General features: G+C 39.7%; 1 protein-coding gene and 6 non-coding genes across 8 annotated transcripts; 5 read left to right on the top strand and 2 right to left on the bottom strand.

The window, feature by feature from the left end:
- Positions 1 to 112: 112 nt before the first annotated feature.
- On the bottom strand, positions 113 to 26,619 carry LOC122980481 (store-operated calcium entry regulator STIMATE-like). 2 transcript variants are annotated; one of them, XM_044348532.1, is made up of 10 exons: positions 25,580 to 26,619; positions 23,011 to 23,059; positions 22,813 to 22,908; positions 22,469 to 22,590; positions 22,088 to 22,200; positions 19,733 to 19,810; positions 19,333 to 19,476; positions 8,109 to 8,216; positions 4,332 to 4,455; positions 113 to 2,168 (listed from the first exon to the last, which is right to left on the bottom strand). In XM_044348532.1, exons 1-10 carry the CDS (start codon positions 25,800 to 25,802, stop codon positions 2,056 to 2,058), a joined length of 1,170 nt encoding a protein of 389 aa, XP_044204467.1. In that variant the 5' UTR covers positions 25,803 to 26,619; the 3' UTR covers positions 113 to 2,055. The 2 variants fall into 2 exon arrangements, with proteins under 2 accessions (XP_044204467.1, XP_044204466.1); XM_044348531.1 differs by lacking the exons at positions 8,109 to 8,216; positions 19,333 to 19,476; positions 19,733 to 19,810; ... (3 more) ...; positions 23,011 to 23,059; positions 25,580 to 26,619 and adding an exon at positions 4,603 to 4,710.
- On the top strand, positions 3,893 to 3,964 carry trnae-cuc. The gene has a single exon. It is a non-coding gene; the product is annotated as a tRNA-Glu (tRNA).
- Positions 6,133 to 6,204, top strand: trnae-cuc. The gene has a single exon. It is a non-coding gene; the product is annotated as a tRNA-Glu (tRNA).
- On the bottom strand, positions 9,831 to 9,903 carry trnar-acg. Its single transcript has one exon. It is a non-coding gene; the product is annotated as a tRNA-Arg (tRNA).
- On the top strand, positions 11,875 to 11,946 carry trnae-cuc. Its single transcript has one exon. It is a non-coding gene; the product is annotated as a tRNA-Glu (tRNA).
- trnae-cuc lies at positions 16,736 to 16,807 on the top strand. The gene has a single exon. It is a non-coding gene; the product is annotated as a tRNA-Glu (tRNA).
- On the top strand, positions 20,597 to 20,668 carry trnae-cuc. Its single transcript has one exon. It is a non-coding gene; the product is annotated as a tRNA-Glu (tRNA).
- Positions 26,620 to 26,681: the final 62 nt, after the last annotated feature.

Genomic DNA, 26,681 nt, shown 5'->3' with positions numbered 1-26,681 from the left:
TGGAGTCTTAGTGATACATTCACGTACTATTGTCAGTGCTCATGTCATCACAGAGAGGTAGGCTATTGGAGTTCTGTTGTTAATCAGGTTGCTTGTTTTTTTCATTTTAATGTTAATACTTTAATCATCATCTGCCAGGGCCAAATTAATGCAAGTAGTCAAGAAGCAAAAATGTCCTGTCGGCCCCAGCTGACTCCGTGAGGCTGTTTACACTTGGTTTTAAAATGCGTTTCAGTGATCTGAACACAAGTGGACAGCCGAGACACAGTGCCGTTCACACCTGTGTCTGTCTAAGGTGTCCAGCCAACCACTTTTCGTTACTGCTTACATCACTTCCTCTAGAAGGTCCAAGGGCCCCATGCACAGTTATTACATCAGTCTGTCGCCAGACAAGCACCAAATTTGTTTCGCATGGGCTATCTAAGAAAACAAAAATGTTTCAAGAATAATATATCTACGGACTATTTGGACTGTTGAGACTGGCAGGACGAAGTCATTTGGTGTTTGGGCACTGTCACCAAAACAACCACCATGTCCTGCATTGATAAAGTATTTTCCTATTACATCCTTGGACGCATCAATACACATAAGCGTTTACACTACAAAAGATATGTGGTCAAATACGTCCCAGACCACCTCTGCAAGTGATTTGAGTGATCGGCTAACAATGCTTCTTGGTGGTCGTTTACACTTGTATTTAGTGCTGTCCACTTGTGATCCAATCGCCCAAGACTCATTTTAAAATGAAATGTAAATAGGGTGTGCATTTCTCACACTTCCTTGGTATTGTGTATGTATTGGTTGTTGATGAGAATTTGTTTGTGGTAACTTGGTTTAATTTTATTTGGCAAAATACACCATGTAGGCACAATATATACTGAAACAACAGAGGCCTTAACATTAGACTTTAACTCAAAGCCACTGTTATTTTTGTTTACATTGTGATTTAGTGGTGCATACAACACCACTAAATGAATTTGAAATTAACTTTATTGGCACAAACTAATTCCAACACAGAGTCTTTAGGCCCCTGAGAGTCTGGGGCCTCGGGGCAGTTGCTCGTTTTGTCTGGTTGGTAATACAGCCTTAATATCAGTTTATTTCTCATTAGTGCTACTGTTTTAATGCTAAATGTTAATGGACTTTTCTATTTTTTTTAAAAATATATTGATTTATTAATTTAAACGCACACAATTAATATTCAACTAATAGAACTCTGTAAAATAAGGCACTTCATAATTCATGTTCACAATTCAAATTAACAACACTTTCTTAGGCACAAGACTTGAAAACCTGGAAAACTTGAATGTTTGAATCATTTAGAGGTACTGACTGTGTATATACAGTACATACCAATGCACATGAAGATTCAAACTTCCCGTCACGTCTAAGAAAACAGTTACTAAACATCACATCCCTCAGACTTATATTCTGCTTCACTCAACCCATCTGCATGCTACAGTATGTGTATATGAACACAAAAAACAGTTGCTGTTACTCTCTAATGTCCTTGCACAAATAGCATAGCACTTTGTGCTGGTAATAATGATTGTGCTGTGATTGGGTGAGGTTTATTTGAATAGGTTACCTGCCACAATTACTGTTTATCTCCATTTGCAAAGTAGACAAGTGTTCATTTCAAGCCTCAAATACACTCCATAGAAATTACCCTTGTTTTATAGTTTACTACCAGGAAATAAAAAACATTAGGTTACAGAACAGGGGAAAATATTTTATTCGGGAACATTGGTCATGTAAATAAATGGACAATTAAACAAATGTTTGCACAATCTTTGTCAATACTGCTAAATAAATATCACAATACATTTACAACACACCTCTATCCAAACCTAAGCCATCTTTCAAGGCTGATGCACTGTGCAAACTGCAATAACTGTTTATATATGTAGCAATGTAAACACAGACTACATGCACAAAAACAACCCCTTTGCAAATCTTTGCAATCCATATTATGCAGCAACACCACTGACTCACAAACTTAAAGACTACAGTGTGTGTTTTTTCAGTGCTATTGGTTTAAGCTGCAGTGTGTGTCTACTTGCTGAACACACTGGCTCCAGGAGCTTTGGCAGAAGGCTTCTCCAGGCACGTCTCTGTCCCCGTCCTCACACCACTGAACACAGATGGTGCCACTTTGCCCATACGTTCTGAAAAGAGAAGCAGATAATTAGCATCAGAAAAACAGATGGTTTAACCAGGTGACTGATTTTCAATAAGTCATAAAGCTTCCAGCTGGCTGTCTTTGAGGGAAGTATGTGAGAGCAAATACAGCATATCTGCAAAATTGTTTCTGTTTAACTTTATCTGTGTGCTCGTCAGGGGTTTAGGATTCAGCACTTGCCGATATTTTATAAATCATATTCTCTCAATTAGTATTCAAAAAGCTGTTTTGTGAGCCCCATTGAGCTACAGAAAATTAGTCACCAAATACAAATATAGACTCAAGATCTGTGAGGCAACATGCCCAAAAAGTCCTTGTATGGGTGGGTAGAGTGGAAAGGGCTTAAAAGCCACCTGATGTCATGCTGTTTCTGTTGTCAAACAGTGGGTGGGAGTTATGCAAGTGCACCACCAATAAATTTAATGATTAATATGAAAACTCAACTATCCACCACCAGTGTCCATGATGTCCATCTCTATCAAATCAAGCAAAAACATAACATTCAAACAACTTCCAGCAAGTTATATATAGGAGTATAAAGGCACAGTAAAAGGTGTTTAACAAAGCTTGATTCAGAGGATCTTTGGCTTTATATAGTATTGTAATTGATTTTTATATTATAACTTTAATATAATTTGTATGTGGCTTCCAACATAATTTATTACCTGTTATCACTCTAAGAAATTGAGTCACTTTTTTGATTTCTACATCATTTATCATTAGTTTCTTATCTGAGTTATTTGAACAATTACCAAAGATTATATATTTCATTTTTACTTAAATTCAGTGTTAGTTTATTTGCATCGAACCAACTCTTGAGCTTTTTCAATTCCTTTTCCACTGTATCCAAAAGTTGTTCCCAGTTGTCCCCATAACAAAGTAAATTTGTATCATCTGCAAATAGAATAGTTGTCAATGTTTTGGACACTCCACACATATAATTTATGTAAAAATAAACAACAATGGTCCAAACACAGAGCCCTGGGGGACCCCGCAGGTAACCTTCAGTAATCTTCTACAAATTCTGTAAGTGCAAACAAAGTTGTCCTATTAGTTCTAAATCCATATTGCTGATCATACAGTACATTATGTTTTGAGATGAAGTCATCTAATCTTTTACAGAATATTCTTTACTTTCCACATTATCTCTGCTACCAGTCTTTGCAATCTCCCTCGCCAAACCAGAACCAACACTGACAAAAAAATGGTTAAATTATACTTTAGGCATACTATCAATGTGTCATAAATGATAACATGGTTATATGTGTTGTATATAAAATATGAATTTAGTATAATAAAATATAATAATAGAAATTTAGTTGTAACTTGTAGCCTGCTTGTCAGTCAAAGTGAATGCTGTGAAATAAGCACTAGCATAGAGTGGAAGTATGGCTACTCACGTCAAGTAGAGGTGGGGGACCTGCCTCAAAAATGTAATTCAGTAACGTACGGTAGTACGTTATTCAACCTTCTTGAGTAAATGTACGTAGTTACATAAACACATTAAATTCATAGCTCCAGAGCTCTCTCCATGGAAAAAAGGCTCTTGACTGATAACGTAGCAGTAAGAATAGCTCAGCTCAGTTCGACAGACTGCAATGGTCGTTTATCATTTTGTTTCAAGTTAATTCGCTTGTAGCCAGCTAACCTGAACAACTTCCCTATAATGCTCATGTTTAGTTTTGATTGTCAGTATAAGTGGCGAGTCTTTCCCTGGTGGTCTAGTGGTTAGGATTCGGCGCTCTCACCGCCGCGGCCCGGGTTCGATTCCCGGTCAGGGAACTACTTTTCTTGTTTATATTTTTGTGGTATAAGAAAGGATAATGTTGAAAGGACATAATTAGCAGCACTGATTCTGATATCATACACAGACTAGCTATGCCTCAGCCTTCCCACATAGCATTCAGTGACATATCCACCATATCACATTACTCTGACGCCTTTCCTATTTAAGTTATGTTGAATAGTTAAATTACATTTAGGCAAATCTAAAGTCTACAGGTCAAGCAGGAATGAAACAAAAAATGCTTTATATTTAAACGTACAAAATGTCTTTATAGATGTGAACATTAAACATCTGACATGTTACGTCATTTGTCTGGTGTTTGAGTGTCAGAAGAAACAACATCAGTAAAAAGCTTTTACTCACCACACTCCACCATGACCTCATAGGTCTTACTCTTGACCTCGCCCTTCAGTCCCAGTTTACTGCGGGCTCCTTTCAAGTCCTCCTCCTTCATTGGTGGACGCTTCTTTTTCTTCACCTCACCCGGCTTAAAGAAAGAAGGGAAAAGTGGTTATGTTAGGATTAAAGGAAAGGAAAACAAAGGGTGGTAATGTTGATTTCTGTAGTCAAACCTGAGGCATTATGTTTAATTTCTGTATGTGATCATGAAAACATTTGACCTGATGTAACTTACCTGTGACATGGTGATTTAAACTGGTGTGTTGATTCCACAGACACCCTCTCCAATGTGAAAGTGTTTCTGGTTGTTATTCTGGTGTGTGTTTGTCTTCCAGCAAGCCTATCATTATATATAGTCCTGGTCCAGACCCAATGAGTCAGTCAGGCCCCCTACCCTCTGTACTACTCTGCCTGTTGTCAGTGTGTATAATTAGGCGTGACGTGAGGGATAGTACAGCTGGAATGGGTCTCCAGTCTTTTACGATAGGCTTACATGGCCAACAGCTGATAATTCAGGACACAACACAAGTGGTCAGCTCCCTCCTCTCCCCTGGCAGAGATTAAATGTTGGGATGGGATGTGGCACTTGCTCGTGTCAAAAAGGGAAATTGAGTCTGAGTCCACCTGCCACACTCCAGTGGGTGAGTCTGTTTGCCAATTGTTAAAACTTGATTTAAGCCTGAGGGAATGTCTTTTTGAGTCTTGTAAAAAAACATTTATAGACACTTAACACATGAACCAACAAAATAAGGGCTGACCCAAGAAGCTGCCCAACTGTCTTGTGTGAGTCAACATGAATAATAGGCAACAAGCTGGCTTTGGGTCAAATCTGGACACATGATGAGAAAACCCCCTAATAGATCTTCCATCATTGGTTGAAGTCAATGACACCTTTACTCCAACAGAAATAATCAGGTGCTTCACAAACACAAATATATATGTATCATTTATGCACATCATTTTAGCCTAGGAAGGTCTAAAGTGTAGATGTTGAGATTAAAGTGTCCTTTACTCGTGAATCCTTCAACAATTTCGTATTGTATATCTGCAAATGGCACAATGAAAATGCTCCAACACTGAAATCTCCTAAATCCCTGTAAAGGTATGTCATCACAAGAATGATAATGATAAAAAAAACAGTAAAGGAAATACTGAGCAGTCAGAAAACTTGAAATTGAAGTGTTAACTCTATGATGATGGACAAAGTGACTCACTGTTTTAAAATGACACATGATCCTATCTATGTCTTGAAATCTCTTCTACAAACAACTTCATATATTACAGTGTACTTAGCACTGGTGGCTTTTGTAATTAGGATACTTAGAGTTACTGTGGATGACTGAAAAAGCAACACACAACAACAAATGATGCGCTTGTCTCATGCAGTTGATATTGTGACCACAGGGAGAGTGAAAGTGTGTTGTTAGCTGAAGATGACGAGTCGAGATGTAATGTATTCTTCGGAGCTTCTGAGGGATGACTCCTGTAGCTAAATGTGTGCCCGTGTGTTATTTACAAGAAGCTATAGGTTAAGTCGGATCTATTTCTGGGCACACAATCATGACTGTAGCTCGACCGGCTCAGCACCTCTTTCTAAGTCTGGTCTAGGTCTGAACCCGTTTCAAAACATCACCTGTAGCGGTAAGAAATGAGCGATGCAGGCCTTTTTTTTTTTTTTACTCACATTATCCTTCTTACAAATTATCCAATCGAGGATATTACTATTTTTCTTTATGTGCTGACACAGATCCCCTCCTTGTCACTTTCCCTGGTGGTCTAGTGGTTAGGATTCGGCGCTCTCACCGCCGCGGCCCGGGTTCGATTCCCGGTCAGGGAACATCTTTTTCTGTTATACACATCAATACAATAGAAATGGACCAGGTGCTCAAAGTAGTGTATCACATCATTTATTAGAAAGTAGTTTATAATGATAATTTACCACCATCACTTGCCTTTTTACTCATCTAATCGTTTCACTTTTCAAAATACTAAAAGCCCTCTTTGTCCTGCTTGAACTGAGAGTTACAGTAACTGCTGCATGATGCTGTTCTTTCCTCCTTTAAATTTATTTCTAGCACACATGCCAAAAACGTCATAATGAAATCATTACCAGCACCGAACTCATCACAGTAACAGTTTATGTCACTCTCCATTTACTTTAAAGAGGACCAGCAGTCACATCAGCTATGCACACTTGCACACACACATCCATCATACACCAGTACATACAGGTATACTGTGTATACTGTGCATACATACATACATACATACACACACACACACACACACACACACACACACACACACACACACACACACACACACACACACACACACACACACACTCTTTCTCCTGACTGTCTGGTCCACAGTCACGTAACAGTTTAGAGGTCTATGCATGTCACATTCTTAACATCAGAGCCTGCTACAAACAAAAAAATTCAAACAAACAACAAACGAAACACCTGCTGGTAATTTCACTCAGGCACATTATTGTAACAAAAAAAAAAAAATCACACAAACACAAAAGGAAAGATAAAAGCTGTGATAAATGGGAAATTGTGCAAGAAATGGTTCCCATATCTTGGAGAGAAGGAATAAAGAACACTTTTGGAGCAAGCATAGTCACCTTTTTTGGCCCGAAAATAACACTCAAAACTTGTATAAAAAAATCCCAACAACTTGAAATGAGACAAGAGACATTCAGAGACAAAAAAAAAAAAGAACATAGTTAGAGCACATCAGCAAAACCGTCACAGACAAATGGAGAGACTGCAGTCTTGTGCATATAGGCGGACAACACCGGCTGAGCTGATATTCGAAGGATGTTGCAGTGGTGGTACTTGCAGCCCTACAGATTTAACAAGTGAGCGGACCCTGTCAGAAGATAAAAATGGAAGGTTGCTGCAAGCGTTAATGTGCTACCTCTGACATGAGTAACATTACATACAAGATATACAGTAGTAAAGTGTGTAACTGTGCTGGAAACTTTTAAGAGTCGCATCAATACAGTGATTCAAACACTCTGACGTAATGCTCCTCTAAATTTGAGGTGTGTCCAACTGTACACACCCTCGCACACATACACGCAAACACACATCACAGGCCGTGGTGGTACGTCTATATGCGAAAACAAAGGACAAAGTTTACATGGAATCTACATCAGGAATACAATCACTTTAGAGGACATGTTAAAGTAACAAATGTAACCAACTCCATGAAAGGTTTGCATGATGGTTTGGTTCTTTTGTGGCCATTTAGATTTGTCCAAACAACCTGATCCTGGACCACTGCATCACAATACCGTACACACCGCCACTGAGATCCAAACAGTAATAAACCAGTGTTACCTTTTTCCTATTATACTTACATAAAGGATTTAACAATATAATGTTCATACATGGTGGGAATTCTTTTTCCCAGAGTGTCTTTAAACATAACACTCACCAAGGAGTGCCATGTTGTAATGCAACTGTGATCTTAAGTACCTGGTTAACTAGCAAAAAACATCTCCCAGTGAGTTAAATTAAATCCCAGGTTAGACACAGTTTAGTGTCTGCAGAGTCCTCCAGGAGTCAACGGTAAAGGGAATTCAATTACAGTATATTCTGTGATCGAAGGGAATCCTACGTTTGAAAAGATCATGTCAACTCCTAAAGAGGGGATGTATGTGGGCCTGTGAGGTGAACGCCAACCAGAGGAAATTCAATCGTAGCAGCTAGCTAGGCACACAGGTCAAACAGGGATCCCCATGCGAAGTTTCTTCTTCTTCACCGTCTTCAGACCAGTGAGCCGCCGTACATCGTCCTCATCTGACTCATCCATTTCATCGTCTGCTGAGAAAAGGATCTAAAAAAAACAAACAAACAAAAAGGGAAATAGAGAAACTTATAAATAGCTGAGTGGGAGGCAGGTTCAGGTTATATTTTATAAGGGCATACTGAAGTTGCCCACACAAACAACTGCCCCGCCTTTGCAATTGTATGATTGGTTAGTAAAAATATTTGGTACCGAGTAAATGCCTTCATTTTTTTTTGACTTCAGACAGTTTAAAGGGGACCTATTGTGCTTTTTGTGATTTTCTGTTATTTATATACGGCTATGATCTCAAATATCTATTTTAAACACATGTAAAACTTGAGGTTTAAGTAGATAGCAATGCTGCCTGCAAGTCAAAAGCCCAGGCTTAAACCTGCTCTGAACACTTTGTTTGCGATTGTTTATGATTGTCACCACTGACTGTATATAAATATGGACAACGTGTCTCCACTTCCTACCGCTATGCAAAAGTGAAACCAAAATATCTCCTTTCAGGGAGGTGCCATCTTGTTTGTGTGACGTCATTTGGAGCCAGACTCTGCGCAGTAGAGTCGGGTGGTGGAATGATGGCCCGCGGGACATGCCTCCTCAGCCGCCCTGCCGCTTGATGGAGGTTTGAGAGCGGCTGTCACAAACTGTCAATCATGACATCACACCCCTTTTTAATATTATGAAATAACAAATTAAAAACATACTTAACAGAAAAAATGAGCATTTGGACAAACATCAGTATGATGAGAACTACATAAAATGACAAACTATCGTTGGGAAAAATTGTATTTGATGTGTACTTTGTTTTTTTAGTTTGGCTCTTGTCCCATCCACTAACATGGAGGGGGCGGGGCTTATGATCTATACTGCAGCCAGCCACCAGGGGGCGATCAAGATGTTTTGGCTTCACTTTTGGAGAGCTGTCATGACGTCCATATTTATATACAATGATTCACTTCAATGATTGTCACTTATCGGCTGTCCATTCCGTAGCATTGGTTGCTAAGGTTGTTGCTAAGGTTTTTACATGTGTTGCTTATGCTTTCCACTCTCATGTTTCAGATAGGATTTTGGTTTGAACATGTATGGATGTATTTGAGAGGTTGACATCTTGAGTAAAGAATGAGTAAAAGAAGTGAAATCCTATTACTACTACTTGTTCATGAGGCCACTGGAAGTTGGCCGAGATGCAGCTTCCAGGGGCTAACCAATTAGGCTCATTGGGACGGAGGCCTTATAGCGACAGGAGCTAAAACAGCCTGTTTCAGACAGAGGCTGAACTGAGCTGTTGTGTAAAGGGCCAAATATGTGTTTTTTTTGACTGTAAATCATGCAAAGATATTCAAGTAGAGCCCAGAATATAAATATAGACCTCTAAATGTGCAAATGTTCCCTTTAACTCTTCTTAGTAATAATTTAGTGATATTCCATACTCAAATGCAAGTGCATACAGCAAAAGAATAGTATGTCTTGCATTGTGTCTTTGTATGAGGTGATTCTGGGAATAACTTGCCTGTAAGACTGTTTCCTCTGACCAAGACACATTCTTGGTAGTCAGAGTGATTTTTGATTTTAATAAACAACATCAGCTAATGCTGCATTTCATATGAAAATACATGACAATAATTCCCTGATGAAAAGTAGAAAAGTACACGAGCCAGCCAGGAGTCGAACCTAGAATCTTCTGATCCGTAGTCAGACGCGTTATCCATTGCGCCACTGGCCCGCTGTGAATGCCTTCCCCTGCTGAAACCAATACATCTGTGGTAGCTAAGCCTTGCCCATCCCCCACTGCTCAGCACCCTGCAGCCAGCTGCAGCACACAAGCAGGACGTGAAACTAACCACGAAGCTGGCTTTTGTGTGCACTGCTTTGACTATTCAGATGTTTAATGCATGAAAAGCAGCTTTACATATCATTTTGTGACCTCAAAACTTACTAACATGTGGCCCGCTGACAAGAAATACAACTTGTTTGTCTAACAGACAGAACAGTGTTGCTCAAATCATTTTGCAGACAGACCTGATTTTAAAAATAAAGACAAAACAACACTTAGATATCGTTTGATTTATCAGAATTAAAATTGTGTGTGGGTTTCCACTTCCCTCAGTCTGAAATTGAATTTAATGAGACTTTCATGAATTAGGATGAATATGACTTCAGGGCCACTTTATACTGTGCTTTTGTTACCTTTTGGGACAGACAATCATTCTACCTTTGTTTCCACAACCTCAGACACAAATTCACTTCAATCATGTTTGAGTTTAAAGTTAAATTTGACCAAAATAGGAGATGTAAAATCCATTATTTAAGGACAGACTGCAGGAACAGGATCAAAGGCTATATCTGGTTTTGACTGTGGCAATCATTTGACAACTCTATTCTCTTCCAAGTAAAACAATTTAGAACAAATGTGGTCATGGGCAGTGCTTAGCTTGTGTCTGCTATACCCATTTCAGACCGACACTGTTGCAGGTCAAATCTGCATCAGTTGATGTGAATAGGTCAATGGATGGACACAAATATGTCAAAATATGCTAACGAGCCAGCTGGGAGTCTAGCCTAGAATCTTCTTATCCATTGACAGATGTGTTATCCATTGCGCCACTGGCCCGCTGTGCTGAACTTCACTCAGAAAACACAGAACAGCGGCTAAAAAACAAACTGCATACCTGATTGCTTCCTCTTGACTTCTTTTTGACCTATACTTCTCACCTCTTCCTCATTATCCAACCACAGGAGAAACAATATCCCATGTTTAACAGCCAGTTCAGCAGCAGTTAAAAGAAATGAAGCATGTTTGAGTTATAAATCAACATCACCTGTAACAAATGAAGAGACTTTTTATTACCAGCTGCTGCAGACTCTCACAAGTAGGTGATAACTGACTCTTTTTATATTGTTGCCTATGATTTTAACCCCCTAAGTATTTCTCTATTATATTATCCCCCCCTTGAAGACTGTCTGACTTTTTGTTATTAAATCATTTACTCCCTATAGTTACATTGTATTTCATATATTTTAGTCTTTTGAGAGAGGCTTTACAAATTACTATTATCAACATATTAAAAAAGAGCTTTTCACTAAATTAATGAGAAACAACAGCAAAGTAAAAAAGTTAGGATATCAAATTTTGAATTTTTCCTCTGGATTTAACCTTTGCTAAAAGGGACTTTTAAGCTATTTAGGTCACATTTTCAGCAAATCCCAATGCAGGAAATAAACCACAACTAACTATTTAATCTCCACACTTCCTCCTTGCATACACCTTTCACTTGAACAAAGTCAAATCTAAGCTGTAGACTGTTGTGAGAGTTGGCAGCCTGAGCTATGATTTTCATTAAAGTTTCCATTTCTTACCCCACGCATAAATAAGCTTGAACTGATATGAGAAAATATCTGGCTGAAGCCAGCTGCCTGGGTGACTAAGGAATCAAGGAATCTATCTTTTAATTCTCAGATTGGAGTAAGAACTTCTAATCTGCAATACATTTCCTTCAGTGAAATAAAGAACAGTGTAACTATTCTGTATGTTAGTTAAACACAGACGGAGCTACTGTTGTTTTATTTTGAGTGTTCTGTCAGTGTGCTATAAAGCCTTGAATCTCAACTTTATTACAATAATTATGATAACACACTCATAGCTGGTGGTGGTGCTCCGACGGTATGGTGGTTGTTACAAAGTAGTGTGTACAGCTCCCTGGTGGTCTAGTGGTTAGGATTCGGCGCTCTCACCGCCGCGGCCCGGGTTCGATTCCCGGTCAGGGAACAACTCTTTATGTGTCTAGATAATTGCAAACACTGTAATAGTTTATTAATCAAGGCTGCATATAACCATGTACACAAGAAGATTGCCTGTATACATGTAGGCTTAACACTGCCTTTCTGGACTCACAAAGTTAGCTCCACTGCAATGATACCACCGCAGACCAAACCTGCAAAATGTCATTTTTGATCATGACATATAAAAAGGACTACCTTGAAACCAATCATGTATGAGGAAAAAATTATGCCAAAAGACTAAGCATTAAGATTTTATTGGTACCAGTGGTGCTGTACCTTCAATCTGAAATTGTGTGTACTACATGACAACTCAATCTGTGAAAAAAGTGAGAATCAGCATCCCTACCCTCCAGAGAATCCAACATGAATCTGCCAGAAACTACCAAATGTCATACACGTGCAGGGCTTTCCACAAGGATATGGAGTAGCCAGCCAGTGAAAAAAGTAGCCAGCTAGGGGAGTCTGGAGGCATGCCTCCAAGAGAAAAAGTTTGGCCATAAAAGCCTAAATTTGGTGGCTTCTGGCACATTGCAATGCCACTATTCCATCATATACACTGATCTTAATTATTGCATATTTTATTGAGTTTGCCTACCTGATTGTAAATATGTAGTGAATTATTGTAAAGGAGAATTAGGCCTCTTCTAAGTTTTAGCCCACAAAGTCTGTAAATAGCTATGAATATTTAAAACCACACCTATTCCTGACGGATCATAACTTTTGTAATTAAGAACCATTAGACCTTATTTATTATTTTATTTATCTATTGACACTTTCACTGTAAAGTTTATCAAGACATGTCACAATTGTGGTTAATGTGGTGGTTCTACTAGAAACATGAATGCACTCTCATTCAACAAAAACAAACAAGGTTATTTTAAAGGGGAACATTTTTTTAATCCCATGTTTTATTTAGCCTATGTATTGGTTTTTAAATTAAATTATTTATAAAATAAACCAACGCCAAAAATAACTCTAAAATAACAAACATGTGAATCACTTCACTCAAATCATGTGAATCTGCTGAATCAACTCAACTTCTAGTCATCTTTGTCTTTATTTTCATCTTCACTATCATCCTTTGTGTGTGGCGGAGGCACAGCCTACATTTTCCTCATATGACACAGGCCTGTTACTTTGACAACATTGCCTGTTTAATGTGTGTTTGCAGTGTGTCTTATAGATGGCTCTGCTGTAAAAAGTGCAAAAAAAATTAAGATAATTAATCCATTTGTTCATTCATTAAGCCTATAAACGTCTGGGTAGTGTATATGGAAAATGCAGAGCTGTCAGCTGACTTTTTGGACTTTTTTTTCTTGACTATTGTCAAGTTGCTGCCACTGGTGTTTTCTGAAGTAGCCTGTCTAATAAGGGTGACCCTTGTCTGTGCAATCAATGGAATTCTTAATGTGCTTTGTCATCAGTTATTTTGCTAATATTTGTCAAATACTGAGGACGACTCTCCACTCTCTACTCAGCAGGACACAACCTCTCTCACATACACACACACACACACACATTCATATAGAGCATGTGGGGGCAGGACTGAAACAGCTGGATAGGAGGCATGTTTCTCTATCATGCATTGTTTAGAGGTAGAGGCTAGTGGATGTAAATGTACACACATAGCGAATTGCAACTTGTTAATCAAAGTAGCTGGCTGAATTTAAATGAGTAGTTGGCTGTTTAGCTGGCAGCTGGCGCTTATGTATAGCTCTGCACATGCACCTATTCTGCAAATAAAGGTCATGTAAAGCAGTGTTAGCCATGAGGGTGTTGTAATAGCTTTAAACCACTTCATTTACCCCAAATGAAGCACACTGATTAAGTTACAGCCTTTACTATGCAATAAGTCTAATGTTTCAACAGCTCTTATGTCCTTATCAGAGTAAAAAGAAGACTAATAAAGACAGTCAAAACATTTTCTTTTGACTATGATGGAGACACATTAGCTGTTGAGGACCATAAGCATGTTAAAAGGTGTAATTTATTAAGTGTGATGATGTCCTTCCACCTTTTTGTTCACCTCAAATGGGAAGTATTTCTTCAAGAGCTTTGTAATTGCTGTATTGGACTTCTCAGTGATGACCATGATGTACTGTTGGGTTCATTTATTAAAACCACTGTGATATCTCATTCATAGTCCTATAATGACACAAGTAGTGTTCTTCTAGACCAATACCACTACTAGAGACAGTATGTGCTCCTTGAACCAGTGTCCTAGACAACCTGGAGATTCCAGAGAACATGCATTCATACATGGTCTCTTTGTCTCAGATCCAGCTATCGCCCCACATTTACCTGTCCTTTCAGATCACTGCTTCTTTACTTTTAAAGCTACACTGTCTAGGCATTGTAGTAGCCATTCTGAAACCTATACTACCCATTGTATTGACTCAACTACCATTCATAAACTTAGAGAACAACTAGAGTCCGCTATAACAACCATAGATCAGCCCTGTTGCCTTAACAAGTTCACTGATGATTTCAATCACACATTGCTGAACATGTTTAATTCAGTCACCCCCGTCTGCTAGGAAAACTAGACTACGACCGTCCCCCTGGTACGACCGAGACACTTGGTCTCTTAAACAAAGAGAACAACCAAGCAAGAAACTTTTCAGCTTGCTTGGTTGAATAGCTTGCTTGAATATAAACGTGCTCTCCATACTACCAGAATGGCTAATTTTCCTGACCTGATACAAAATAATTAAAATAACCCAACGTTTCTTTTTGACACTGTCACTAAACTCACTTGTAAATCACATGTAGCACCTCCCTTACTGAAACTGACTTCATAGAATTCTTCACCACAAAAGTTGATGAAATCAGAAAAAGAATATCTTACTCCCCCTCAATTCCGACCAAGGACAGAGCAAATACATCTTAACACCCTTCTTCTTAGAAACCTACCCACTTTGAGATAATCTCCCTATAAACACTCTAGAGACTGGTATTTTCCTCCAAGCCCACTACTTGTTTACTTGATCTTATTCCTTCTAACTTTATTAAGGACCTTTTTCCAACTCTCAGCCCACTATTACTACAGATAATAAACAGCTCTCTTATTAGTGGAACTGTGCCTGCATCTTTTAAAACAGGGGTTATAAGGCCACTCCTAAAGAAGCATAACCTGGACCCTGATTTGATCAGCAACTACAAACCAATCACAACTCTGCCACTTTTCAAAACTCCTTGAAAAAGCAGTGGCTCAGCAATTCATAGATCGCATCTCATCCAATAATCTGTATGAACATCATCAATTCGCCTTCAGAAAATTCCACAGCAGAGAAACTGCTCCAACAAAAGTGGTGATTTACTACTTGTTTTAGACTCTGGCTCAGTTTCAATACTGGTGCTCCTAGACCTCAGTGCAGCATTTAACACAATTGATCACCACATTCTATTAGATCACCTAGAAAGTTATACTGGTCTCACTGCCACTGCTCTCTACTGGTTTAGATCTCACTTTGTTTTACACAAAAACTGTTCATCAGACTACATGAACAGGCTGTTATGGTGTGCCACAGGGATCTGTGCTTGGTCCTATCCTTTTCTCTATTTGCATATTGCCCCTGCGTACATTAAACAGTCATTACAGACTAGGTTCCCATTTCTATGCAGATAATACTCAGCTTTCCATCTCCATTTAGCCTGACACCTGTCATCAGCTGGTGAAGCTGAAAAAATTAGAAATCAAACAAACAATCGATGTCATCTAACTTTCTCCTTTAAATGCTGAGAAAACTGAAATGCTAGTTCTTGGTCCAAAGCAGATTAGAAACAAATTCAGTGATCTCACTTTGAATTAAGCTGGTTCCACAATCTCACAAAGCCCTTGTACTAGAGATCACGGTGTCCTATTTGATCCTAATCTCTCTTTTGAAGAACGTATCAACAATATTACAAGGACTACATTTTCATTTGCGAAATATTGCAAAGATTCGACCCATTCTTTCCATGGCTGCCGCTGAAACTCTTGTTCATGCATTTGTCTCATCTGACTATTGACTATTGTAACACCCTTTTCTCTGGCTAACCTAAATCAGCTATTGGCAAATTACAACTTGTACAAAATACTGCTGCCTTGATATTAACCAAGACTAGAAAATTTGATCATATTATCCCTGTTCTTATTTCATTACATTGGCTCCCTGTACGTGCTAGATCTGACTTCAAGATTACATGGACTTGCACCATCCTACTTACCATCCCTATTCCCTCCTCATATACCTGATAAGGCTCAATGATCACAAAATGACAGTCTCCTGACTATTCCAAAAATAACTAAAATATCAGTAGGTGACCAAGCCCCTCTTCTTTGGAATCGTCATCCTATCCAAATTCGAGAGGCTAGCTCAGTTGACGCATTCAAAAGTAAAACATCTTTTAACATCGGTCTTTACCCTCACTTAGTCTGCCCTAAGTACAAAAACTATGATTATCCAGCTTATATTTAGTCTATGTGCACATGGTTACTTATATGTACTGTATGTTACACATTTTTGTATGCATTTTAATCTGTATCAAGGTACGAATGTTCAAGAGTCATATGTGCATAATATGTATTGTTGTATTTTACCTTTTTTTAAAATATACTTTCAAATATTTTGTTTATAATGTTTTATATGCAGGTTATCTCACTTTTATACGTTTTTATATATTTTGCTAAAGCTGCTCATTACTATTTTATTATATGTACAGCCCTTTGAGGCATACTTTGTGATACTGAGCAATAATAAATTTTGACTTGACTTGACTACAGCAGCCAGATGTCCCTGGTGGTCTAGTGGTTAGGATTCGGCGCTCTCACCGCCGCGGCCCGGGTTCGATTCCCGGTCAGGGAACACCTCTTTATGTCCATGATCAGATTGCAAACTCTTTAGAAGCCTCAGACTTCAATGGCTGCATGTATACAAGAAAACAGATTGCTGTGAGAAGTCAAGGCCTGTCTCTTTCAGTGGGTTTTTGGAATCATTTCGTCCCTAATTCTGGCTTTCTAATCTCACAATTTAAATTCTGATATAAAACTCCACTGCAATAATACTGCAGGCCAAACCAGCAAGATATGTTTTTCTGATCATAACATATAAAAATTACGTGTGAAGAAAAAAATAGTAGTTACCTGGATGTAACTCCAGTTCTATGAATATGTGCGTAGCCCTCTAAGAGTGTGTCATTTACCTGAGGGCTCATTGGGTAAACCAATAGTGAAGCCCATTTGAGGACGAACATGTACGACACAGAATCAGTTTTCTCATAGGGGTTCGACAGGATCCCAATAAGGACAAATCTACTGCATTCAAGTAAAAAAAACAACAGCACAGTATAACAGGAACTACAGCGCCACAAAGCAACAGTGACCAAAGCCTGTGATGATGGCATGTCACAAGTGGTTTTACATACAAAATGGTGTTACAATAAAAGTGAGTCCTTTGAAACAAGTTTCCCCACCCGAACATCACTATTTTCAAAAATCAACACAATTTGTCACAAATGAACACAAGCAACATTTCATCACAATTTTTAAGAAAAGCAGCAGGAAATCCAGTCATTTCTGACAGTAAAAAAAGAAATCCTAGTGAGAAGCAGCAAAATGACAGCCTTAATCACCAAGGTTAGCGAATGACTGTTAACTTTTTGCTTGATATAAACTGATCTGCATAAAGATATGGATATGTTTCAGGATTTTTATGTTCGCAGATAAGTTTTACATACTGCAAACAAGGTATTCTAAGAAAAGAAGCAGTTAAAGTGCACTAGTTAGATGAATAAGTGCAGGAAACAGGTGCTGTCTGTATAACCTTGTAGGGGTCATCAAGGGCCCTGAAAACACCTGGTATTAACATGTGTCTCGGATGATCCGATCACAAGTGGACATGCGTCTCCACATGCATCCTGACTGACCACTTGTGATCTGATCTCACTTCCCCGCTTTGCAGATAAACACAGACATCATTTCTGTTTTCAAAGACCAAATTTGCTCGTTATTAACTGGACCAGGGGTCCGCTCTGTCCAAAGCTGTGTTCAACAAAGAGAGAGAGAGAGAGCGAGCGAGAGAGAGAGGGAGAGAGAGAGAGAGAGTTATATGCAGCGATCCCCCCTCAGCTCTCCATTCAGAAACACTGTGCGCATTTACGCACAAGACACAGCATCATAACTTCATTGATTATTTAAATCTCTGACATACCGACAGCATCGCTCAGGATCTAATGTTAATTAATGTTCTGTGTTCTTCCACACATCCAAAGCAGTCGTCCTCCTGATAAATCCTGAGTTCATTATGTCGAGCATTGCAGCAAACCTGAAAACTGTAGTTATCAACTTGGCAGGACAAAGGAAACTATCCAGCAACGTTTAGCTTCTGAATTTTTTTTTTAGACAGACAAGCGAAAAATTAATGGTTTAATATCTATTCTAATTGTTGATTTGAAGAGGGAAACCGGTTAGGGGAACGGGAAAAACAGCAAAAAACAGAGGTGGGTTACGTTTTTAATTCACATGAAAAACAAATAATTTGTTTATCCTTTTATCAAACCAGTTGAACAGCTTTGGACAGAGAGGCCTGTGCCTTGTATGCCGGAAAATAGAGGACGTCAGTTGAGTAGGCGGTCCTTCAATGTGGCTCAGGGCGCATTGCGTTTACATTGCTAAATGAATGTGGCCACATGTGGCCCAGACCACCTCCAAATGTGGTCTGAGTGATCAGATCTCAATCCATCCTCAATGCGTCTGCTGTCCACTTGTGATTGGATCACCCAATAACACGCATGTTAATACCAGGTGTAACAGGGCCAAGGTAAACTACACCTTCAACTGTGGGGTCCTGACATATGGACAATCACTTGCTCTGTGCCTACATCACAGTTGCCCACAGTAGAAAATGTCCCGCTGCTCAGGGCAGACTGTGTCATGACTTCATGTGATTTGTGGGCGACTGTACTGTGTGGCACTGTGTGGAGAACAGCTCTGCGTTGGGCTCATCTACTTTACAGGCATATAAAGTAACTGGGAGCAATGACCTAGCTCTAGGACGAGTTCCTACTCAGCGTGAGGGTTCCAATCAGTACTGGAGACCAGGAACAGTTGACAGTTTAATGACTATGTAATACTGAGACAACCCACAGTTTCAGAAGCTCAGAGGAAGGATTTTGGGGGTAAATAAGGAAGACTGAAGAGACTGTGTGCAGCTTTTGTAACACAGAATAACCATTCACTGAGAATGGTCTTGTCAACTCTTGTGTTGATTACAGGTCAACTTTGGCTTTATATGTATTTTTTTTTAATAAAGGCTGACATTGAGTAAATATTTCTTCTCCTTCTTTTCTTACCCTGTGTGTCCAACAGCTGTATCATTCCAGTGAGACTTACCTCTGACTCTGAGTCATCATGAGACAGAGCTCGTCTGTAGCGCACCTTGCTATTCCCCCTCGAGTCCTCCTCTCTCTCCTCCAGCTTTGCTTTTGTCCTGTGCTTTTTCATTAGGAAATTATCTACCACCCAGAACATGAGGGCCTGAGGAAAATACAGAAAGAACTTCAGTGAGAGATTTTTCCTCCATGGGATATTAACAGCAATAATTTTCACATTATTCACCAAAACAGGACGGATTTCTTTACATTCATGCACACATATAGGACAATGGCACAGATATAGACAAACAGGGAAATCATAATGGAATCTCACTAACAAAGAGTCAAAGACATTTAGATACGTTTATATAAAACTGTATCATGTAGCAAGAGCTGGAACACAGGAACAGCAGACTTACGTTGATGAAGAACGGAACGATGAGCATGACGATGGCCAGTTCCAGGTCAGGATTCTCTATAGGGTTGAGGAGAGCCAGCTGCGACACACACAAACACATATGACACACACAAGCACAGACATGAGCCTACAGAGCAACACAGACAACACACCTTTCCTTTAATTAGAAAGTTCAAAGATTGGTAGGAGCAAAACCAGTACAGATCTATTTAAATGGAAGGATAGCCCTCCACAACGTGGAGTCTGCCAGAAGCTACCAAACATCATCTTCTGAACTCATTTGTTGAGGGGATTGTGAAAGTTTACATTTTCAATTTTTTAAATTGAACAAAACTTCAGAATGAGCTGGTTTATTCTGACTGAGGTGTTTTACCAAAGGCATTTTGAATCTCACTGAGCTCTTATTGATTAGTGGAGGAAGAAAAAAAAGTCTCCATGTAAACGCAAAAAAATGAATACCCCAATATACACTTAAAAACAGGACGTACTGGAGCACACTGATTGTTACATCATTTTTTAATAGCACGTCAAGCCAAACTAGCCATTAAAACTGTATGATAAAAGCTATAATTTCATCAGTTTGATGATCTGTAAACACAATAGGATAGATACATCTGGGCTTGGAACCCTTTGCGTTTCCTTGTTACTTGTTCCTACCTCAAATGGTAAACATTTCTCTAATCCTATGTTGCTGTAAAGAACTTAGAATACAAAAAATACGACTGTCATATCACAATCATAGTTCTTTTAGTATTGAATGTGTATGCGGTACTTCAACTGTCTGTCTTCAACTGTCAATCTTTGATGTCCTCTCTGTCACAAGCCTGTGATTCGACACAACACGCCTTTTCAGTACACACACAGCTCCCTGGTGGTCTAGTGGTTAGGATTCGGCGCTCTCACCGCCGCGGCCCGGGTTCGATTCCCGGTCAGGGAACACCTTGTTTTGTCTCTTTCCCTAGACAGTAAACTGTGTTGGAGCTTAGACTATATAGGATACATTTTTATTTGCATATGAGAATCCATTTTAATGTAAGAAATCAGAGAAACTTGTAGGTTTGCTAAATAATTTTGTGCTTGATCCTGACTTTCTGGTCTAGGCTTGATTTAAAACTGAGCTCCAATACCATGTTAACCAATATTCTAGACAAGCCCTGCAAGGTCTGTTTTTCATTTAGGGTTGTATATCAAAACATATAAAAGGCCCACCATTTCATTAATCATGTGTGCAAAAAATGAATTAACCATTTGTGCAGCATCCCAATATGCACAAAACTACTGCATTTACACTAAAGTAACTACAGCACAGTGCTACAGAGATTCCACACAAGATGCTTTGTGAACAGTCATCCCCCAGTGGTCTAGTGGCTAGGATTCAGCCTGGGTTCAACTACCGGTCAAGGAATATTTTATTTGGTCTCTTTCAGTAGGACTTTAAGGACTGTTCTGGACTTCAAGAGTAGACTTTAATGGATACATTTTGACTTGCACACAAGAATCCAGATTTCTGTGAGAAATCTCATGAAGAATGATTAGTGGGTTTGCTGGATAATTTTGTACTATATCAGCTTTCTAATATCACAGAGATGGTTTGATTTTTTAACTGGAGCTCCACACTATGTTAACTAACAGTGTAGCGAAACTATGTAGCCCTGTGTTTTTGATTTAGTGTTGTCGATCTAAACACAATAAAGTACCGCCTCATCATTCATGTGTGTGTAGAAATTAATTTACTATTCCTGCAGGATCCAAATACAGACAAAACTTGACATGAAAGTAACAAGTACTGCAGCACAGTGTAATCCAGAGAGCATAACTTGTAAGCCTAACAGTTAGCCCTGGTGGTCTAGTGGTTAGGATTCAGCACTCTCACCGCTGCAGCCTGGGTTCCATTCCTGATCAGGTAACACCTCTTTATGTCTGCTGTATAGCAGCACCTATCATAGACTTAAATGAGCATGTGTATAAGCTTGAATAAAACCAGTGTACTGTATGACATCAAGCACCAAAACAGAAGTGTGTTAGCTCAACTCTGGGATGGGTTTGACATATTCAACCAATGTTTCAGGAATCTACCTTTGTTAGTACTTTCAAGTGCAGAAATGAAAACAAGTGATGAAAGCTGACAGGGCGGCACGGTGAATGAGAGGCTGGGCTGCTTTGTGAAAATTGTAGTGTTTAACCTATATGTAATTATATATCTGACAGGCTCAACAAGCAGGTTAATAATAGCTCTGTTTTTGACCTGAGTGCTGCTGCCTTTTTAGATATTGAGAATTTGTCTTGACTTGAAATGTTTCAATGTGACATTAATGGGCGCTAATTTCACTGGCTTTCTTTCCAAATGATTACTGACCTTCTTCCACTGGGGGATGAGGAGGACCAGCATGATAAGGACTTTCTCAAACATCATGATGAGGATGTAGAGGATACACTGGCCCAACCACGCTGTGCACTGCACTGGCTCTCCTACACACAAAAGCAGGGAAAGAGAGACACAGCAGATCACTGTCAAAAAATCTGCTTAGGTATTCAATTGTGGAGCACAGACCATCATTAGATTTCACTGCTTCAGTGATAAACAAACTGTGAAGGGGACACAAGAGAGCAGTGGCCCTGTAAATAATGACATTGCACCATTACAATACTAAGGGCAGCTACTGCCCTCCTTTGGGCATTACAGGCATTATAGGAATGAGCTGAAGCTCCCACTTCACTATTCACACATGATCCTCACCGTATTCTCCAAAACGAAGAGAGTCCCACTGCCTCCACTCGACAATAGCACTGACAGCTCTCACCCCAGCATAGATCAGCAACATGCCCAGTGATGCATCCAACAGGAAGTTAATGAGGTATCTAGGAGAGATAGTAAAGTGTATGTAGTTTATAAGTGGAAGTGGCATGTGAACACTCGTCAAAGAGGAAAAGCTTTCTTCCCAGACAGCCTAATAGTTAGGATTCAACGCTTAATATCTACAAGTTTTAACGATCCTGAAGCTAAAACAATTTCATGGCAATGTAAATGTAACATGCAGAATCGGGGAGCTCTTAGAACAAGTCGTAGGCAGGTTGACTCACAGTGAGCAGGGATCCTCCTCTGTGAGGTCTGACAGGTAGACATTCGCAAAGTGGATAAAGAGCATCCCAATTGCCTGTTTTGAGGTGTCCAGGAACCTGCAGAGAGACAAGACAAGTGATATGTTTCTGAAGCAGTCCAGCAGGATTCATTCGATGCCTTTGCAAAGAAAATAATTTCAGCTGGCTCAGCTGCCTTACCAGATTCTCCAGGGTCTCCTCTCATGTTTGGGCTCTCTGAAGCGCTTCACTGTGGAGGAAAGAGTGTGCCACAAAGATAGAGGGATTTTACTACGGATCACACATAAAAACACAGAGGTACACAGAATCACTCAAACAGAATCTCTCTGGTTTTCATTTAGCCAAATTACAACCCTCCTGTGCACTGTCAAAGGTCCGATGAGAATTTAATAGGTTTTATAGTCATTTAGTCTACTTGATCAGTTAACCCTCATTCTAAAATGAGGGTTGTTGTCTGCTTTTTGAGAAGTTAAATCATCACAGAAATGGGCTCACCAGTGAGACATCAAAAAGTTCCTCATCTAGCTTACATGAAACTTAATACCAATACTTCATATAATAACACTTGACTTAAAGTGAGATAGGCTGCACAATACAGACAAAATTTCTGTGTGCATGGCTTATGGATGCAGAAGTAGGAGCGTGCGAGGGCAATGTGGTGTTGGTCACAGAGGAAGCAGAACTAGTAGACCAGACAAAAACCTCAATATCTTAATATAACGTGCAGCAGCTGTGAAATGATTAATCTGATACCCTTACTTTCATCTCACTGCAAACAGGAAAATGTTTCTTTCAACATGGGCATACGAGGAGAGGTGGATCAGGCTCTGAATTTCTCAGTGTTTGGTAATAAAAGTCAAAAATTTAGTCCGACACAAAGTTTAGAAAGCAGTGATATAGTGATAATATATATATTAATATATATTAAGCTGTTTATCCAGAATCAAACTGAAAATAAATAAAAACTGTTCACGGAGGAAGTCTACAGTAAGCCAATGTGTGTAACAAACACTGCAGCTACTGTATAATGTGTCAATGCAATTTGGACTCTGGGGTGTCTACGTTATAGGCCTTAAAGAAGTCCTCACTTTAATTAATCCCTGTGTGTAAAGAAGTCTGAGGGGTTTTATGCAAGACGGCTCATCACTGAACACAATGAAATGTCCAACACAAATAAAGCTCTTGCTGTTCTTCACAATAGTGGCTTGTTTTCCATGACACCCCCCACTACCCTCTTCTTTTAACTCTTATGACACAGGGCTGTATGAATACAGGGGAGCCTCATTGTGTTATAGCATCACTGATTTACTGTAACATGCAGTGATACCTAAGCTGCACATTTAACCTTCTCCATCAAACATTATCACTTCTCAAAGTTAAACTAAATGCTGTGGCGCTGCCCAAACATTTACTAAAGGCTTTTTGTGTTTTCATGTTACACTGTGAGCTGTGACCTCATTTTCTGCTCTGAGCACAAGTGTGACTTCAGACATAACACACCCTGCATGCAGCTGGGTGTGATGTGTGATGTGGACGCAGGCGGAGGCCTGGGCCCGGGCCCACTCCTTCTTCTGCTCAGAGGGCTGCCTCGAGCAAAAGAGCTCTAAAGTGCTGAACATTCCTTGCTGCTGCCTGTGAGGCTGCGCTCTGCTGGGACAGACAAAACTGAGGGAGTACTCATTAGGTCACACAGCTGTCAATGGTGTGCCAAACACTGACTGAATGGAACCATGGCTTACTCCCGAGTCTGTGTTTCTTCTTCCTCTACCAATGTTTCCCTGTCTATCTAAAGCTAAGTTGAGCCGCCTAACTGCACTGTACGGCCACATATTGCCTACAAAAGACTTGGTAAAGAGAAGTGATTATGGATTTTACTGTGAACAAGCTGCAGTGTTTGTTGAGTGTCTGTCTCTTGAGGTAGCTTATTTAATCTACATTTGAACTGTTTTTGTCTGCAAATCAGTTTAATGTCTGTGAACAATAGCAGTTTGTTCTTATCACAATCTACCCTCCTCACAGCTGATATTTTGACATGTCATAGCAGGAAAAGCTCAGGTGTAATTAACAACATTGATGATGGCTGCAATTGCAGTTCCAGAGCCATACCATTATTAATGTTTACTTGCCAGAATTTACAAACTAATGTTATAAGTTCCACCTCTGCATTGCCTGCTATGACCAGTCAAAACCTCCGCTGTGAAAAAAGTATTGTGGTCTGAACCTCCAAATTACGTATAATCAAAGCAGGTAACTCCTTTTCCCCTGCTCTTCCCCATTGGATGCTGCCTTCACTTCATGATTTTGCAAAATGAAATACCTTTGTGAGAACCATAGCAGTTCATATGATTTATTTACATAGTTGAGTTTTAACCTGTTACGGAACAGATATTATGTTGCAGGAAAGGTCAAACTTAGTGTGTTGTGCAGTGTGTTAAAATGAGAGTGTATTTTATTACTTTTATTACAACCACATCTAGTAACTGCAATAGGAAAGTCATCTGGTTCAGTGTTGAGATGAACTGGAACCTCTTGCGTTTAGTTTTACAGAAAAAAAGTGAAAAAAGTGAAATAAAAAGGTTTTCTATCTTACTATTGTTCGTCTATGTTTGTTACAGAATCTGCTGGGAGCCTTCAAGCTGTGATCAATATCACATTTGATTAACAGAGTGATGCTATTGGATAATTGCCTGGTTACATCAGCAGCTGGTGTCAGATATCTGAAACACAGCAGACTTCTGGTCATACTCACACATCAGCGTACTGAAAGCCACCACGGCGAGAAGTCCTTGCAGGAAAATCCCAAATGAATCCATCAAGGCGCCATTCTCGCACCCCCGGTTATCAGTACCTGGAGTCGGGCTGGAGGACACCGACGTGTTGGTGAAGGACACAGCAGGCAGCCCTGCTCCTCCGGGACCTGCCAGTGCCACGTCTCCGAGCTGGGACAGCATGTTGACCCCACTCACAGCCATGAGACAGAAGAGCTGGACAAGACTTACTGATAAAGCCGAGGGCAGTTGCTTCTCGCATAAACAGGCTCTGGGCTTCCCAGTCCTCCCCAGCAGATGCTGGTCAGCTAATCGATATGTTATGCAGTGTAGTCTTCTGTGAAAGATGGTGGCATCCTCTCCCTGGCAGGCTCACACTCATTCTCCTGCTTCAGACACCCATAAAACCATGGCTGTTTTTATCATTAGAGAAGTCACGTTAAAGCTATCGCTCAAATGAGTTACTGGAAGTTGCAATGAAGCACCACGTCGCTCCAACTAACTCGTATGCAGACTTTGACCGAGCTTCAACATTAATAATCAATAGCTGGTTTAAAAGGTCCGTGTGGCAAAGAAAACATTTCTTGTCTCGACCTGGAGTCTCATAATTTGCGAGCTACCATTACTAACAGACACACCAGCTAAACAAGCATGTAGCCACTCAAACAGGCAAAACCTCTGTTGAACCCTATTTTAAATCAATTGTACAGTGCAGGTCAACCGGTCAGAGGTATTTTTTTAACCAAAAACCAAGGTCCATAGTGAGAAAGCAGCGGCTGAGATGCTGCTATCACTAGCGTTATCTACAGAGCTGCAAAGCTAGCTAACTCTCAGTTGTATTAAGCTAACGCTAAGCTAACAAACTCTATTCTGTTCCAGACGTTCAAACCGCGCATGCACAAGTCGCTCGTGACTTAAACGCCTGAAAAAAACCAGCTCGTCTGTATGTCCTTTTCTTTAAAAAAAGTGACTGTGATGAATAATTTTGCAGGTCACGGCTCGCCTCTATATCCAGCTGCTTCCCTGAACAGAGCAGTGCCCACTCATGTTGACAGACGTAGTGTCATGTGACCTGCGTACCCA

Source organism: Thunnus albacares, chromosome 4 (genome assembly GCF_914725855.1).
Source record: "Thunnus albacares chromosome 4, fThuAlb1.1, whole genome shotgun sequence".
Lineage (NCBI taxonomy): Eukaryota > Metazoa > Chordata > Actinopteri > Scombriformes > Scombridae > Thunnus > Thunnus albacares.
Note: the sequence above shows the minus strand (reverse complement) of the source record. Positions and strands in the feature narration are given on the sequence as shown.

Bases quoted from the DNA above. Each gene is read 5' to 3' on its own strand.
- LOC122980481 (XM_044348532.1), bottom strand. From the start codon at position 25,802: ATGGCTGTGAGTGGGGTCAACATGCTGTCCCAGCTCGGAGACGTGGCA. The intron at 22,591-22,812 runs GTGAGTCAACCT...TATCTCTCCTAG, and splicing joins GAGGAGGATCCCTGCTCACT to ATACCTCATTAACTTCCTGT. The intron at 8,217-19,332 runs GTAAGTCTCACT...TGTTTTTTTTAG, and splicing joins ATGATGACTCAGAGTCAGAG to ATCCTTTTCTCAGCAGACGA.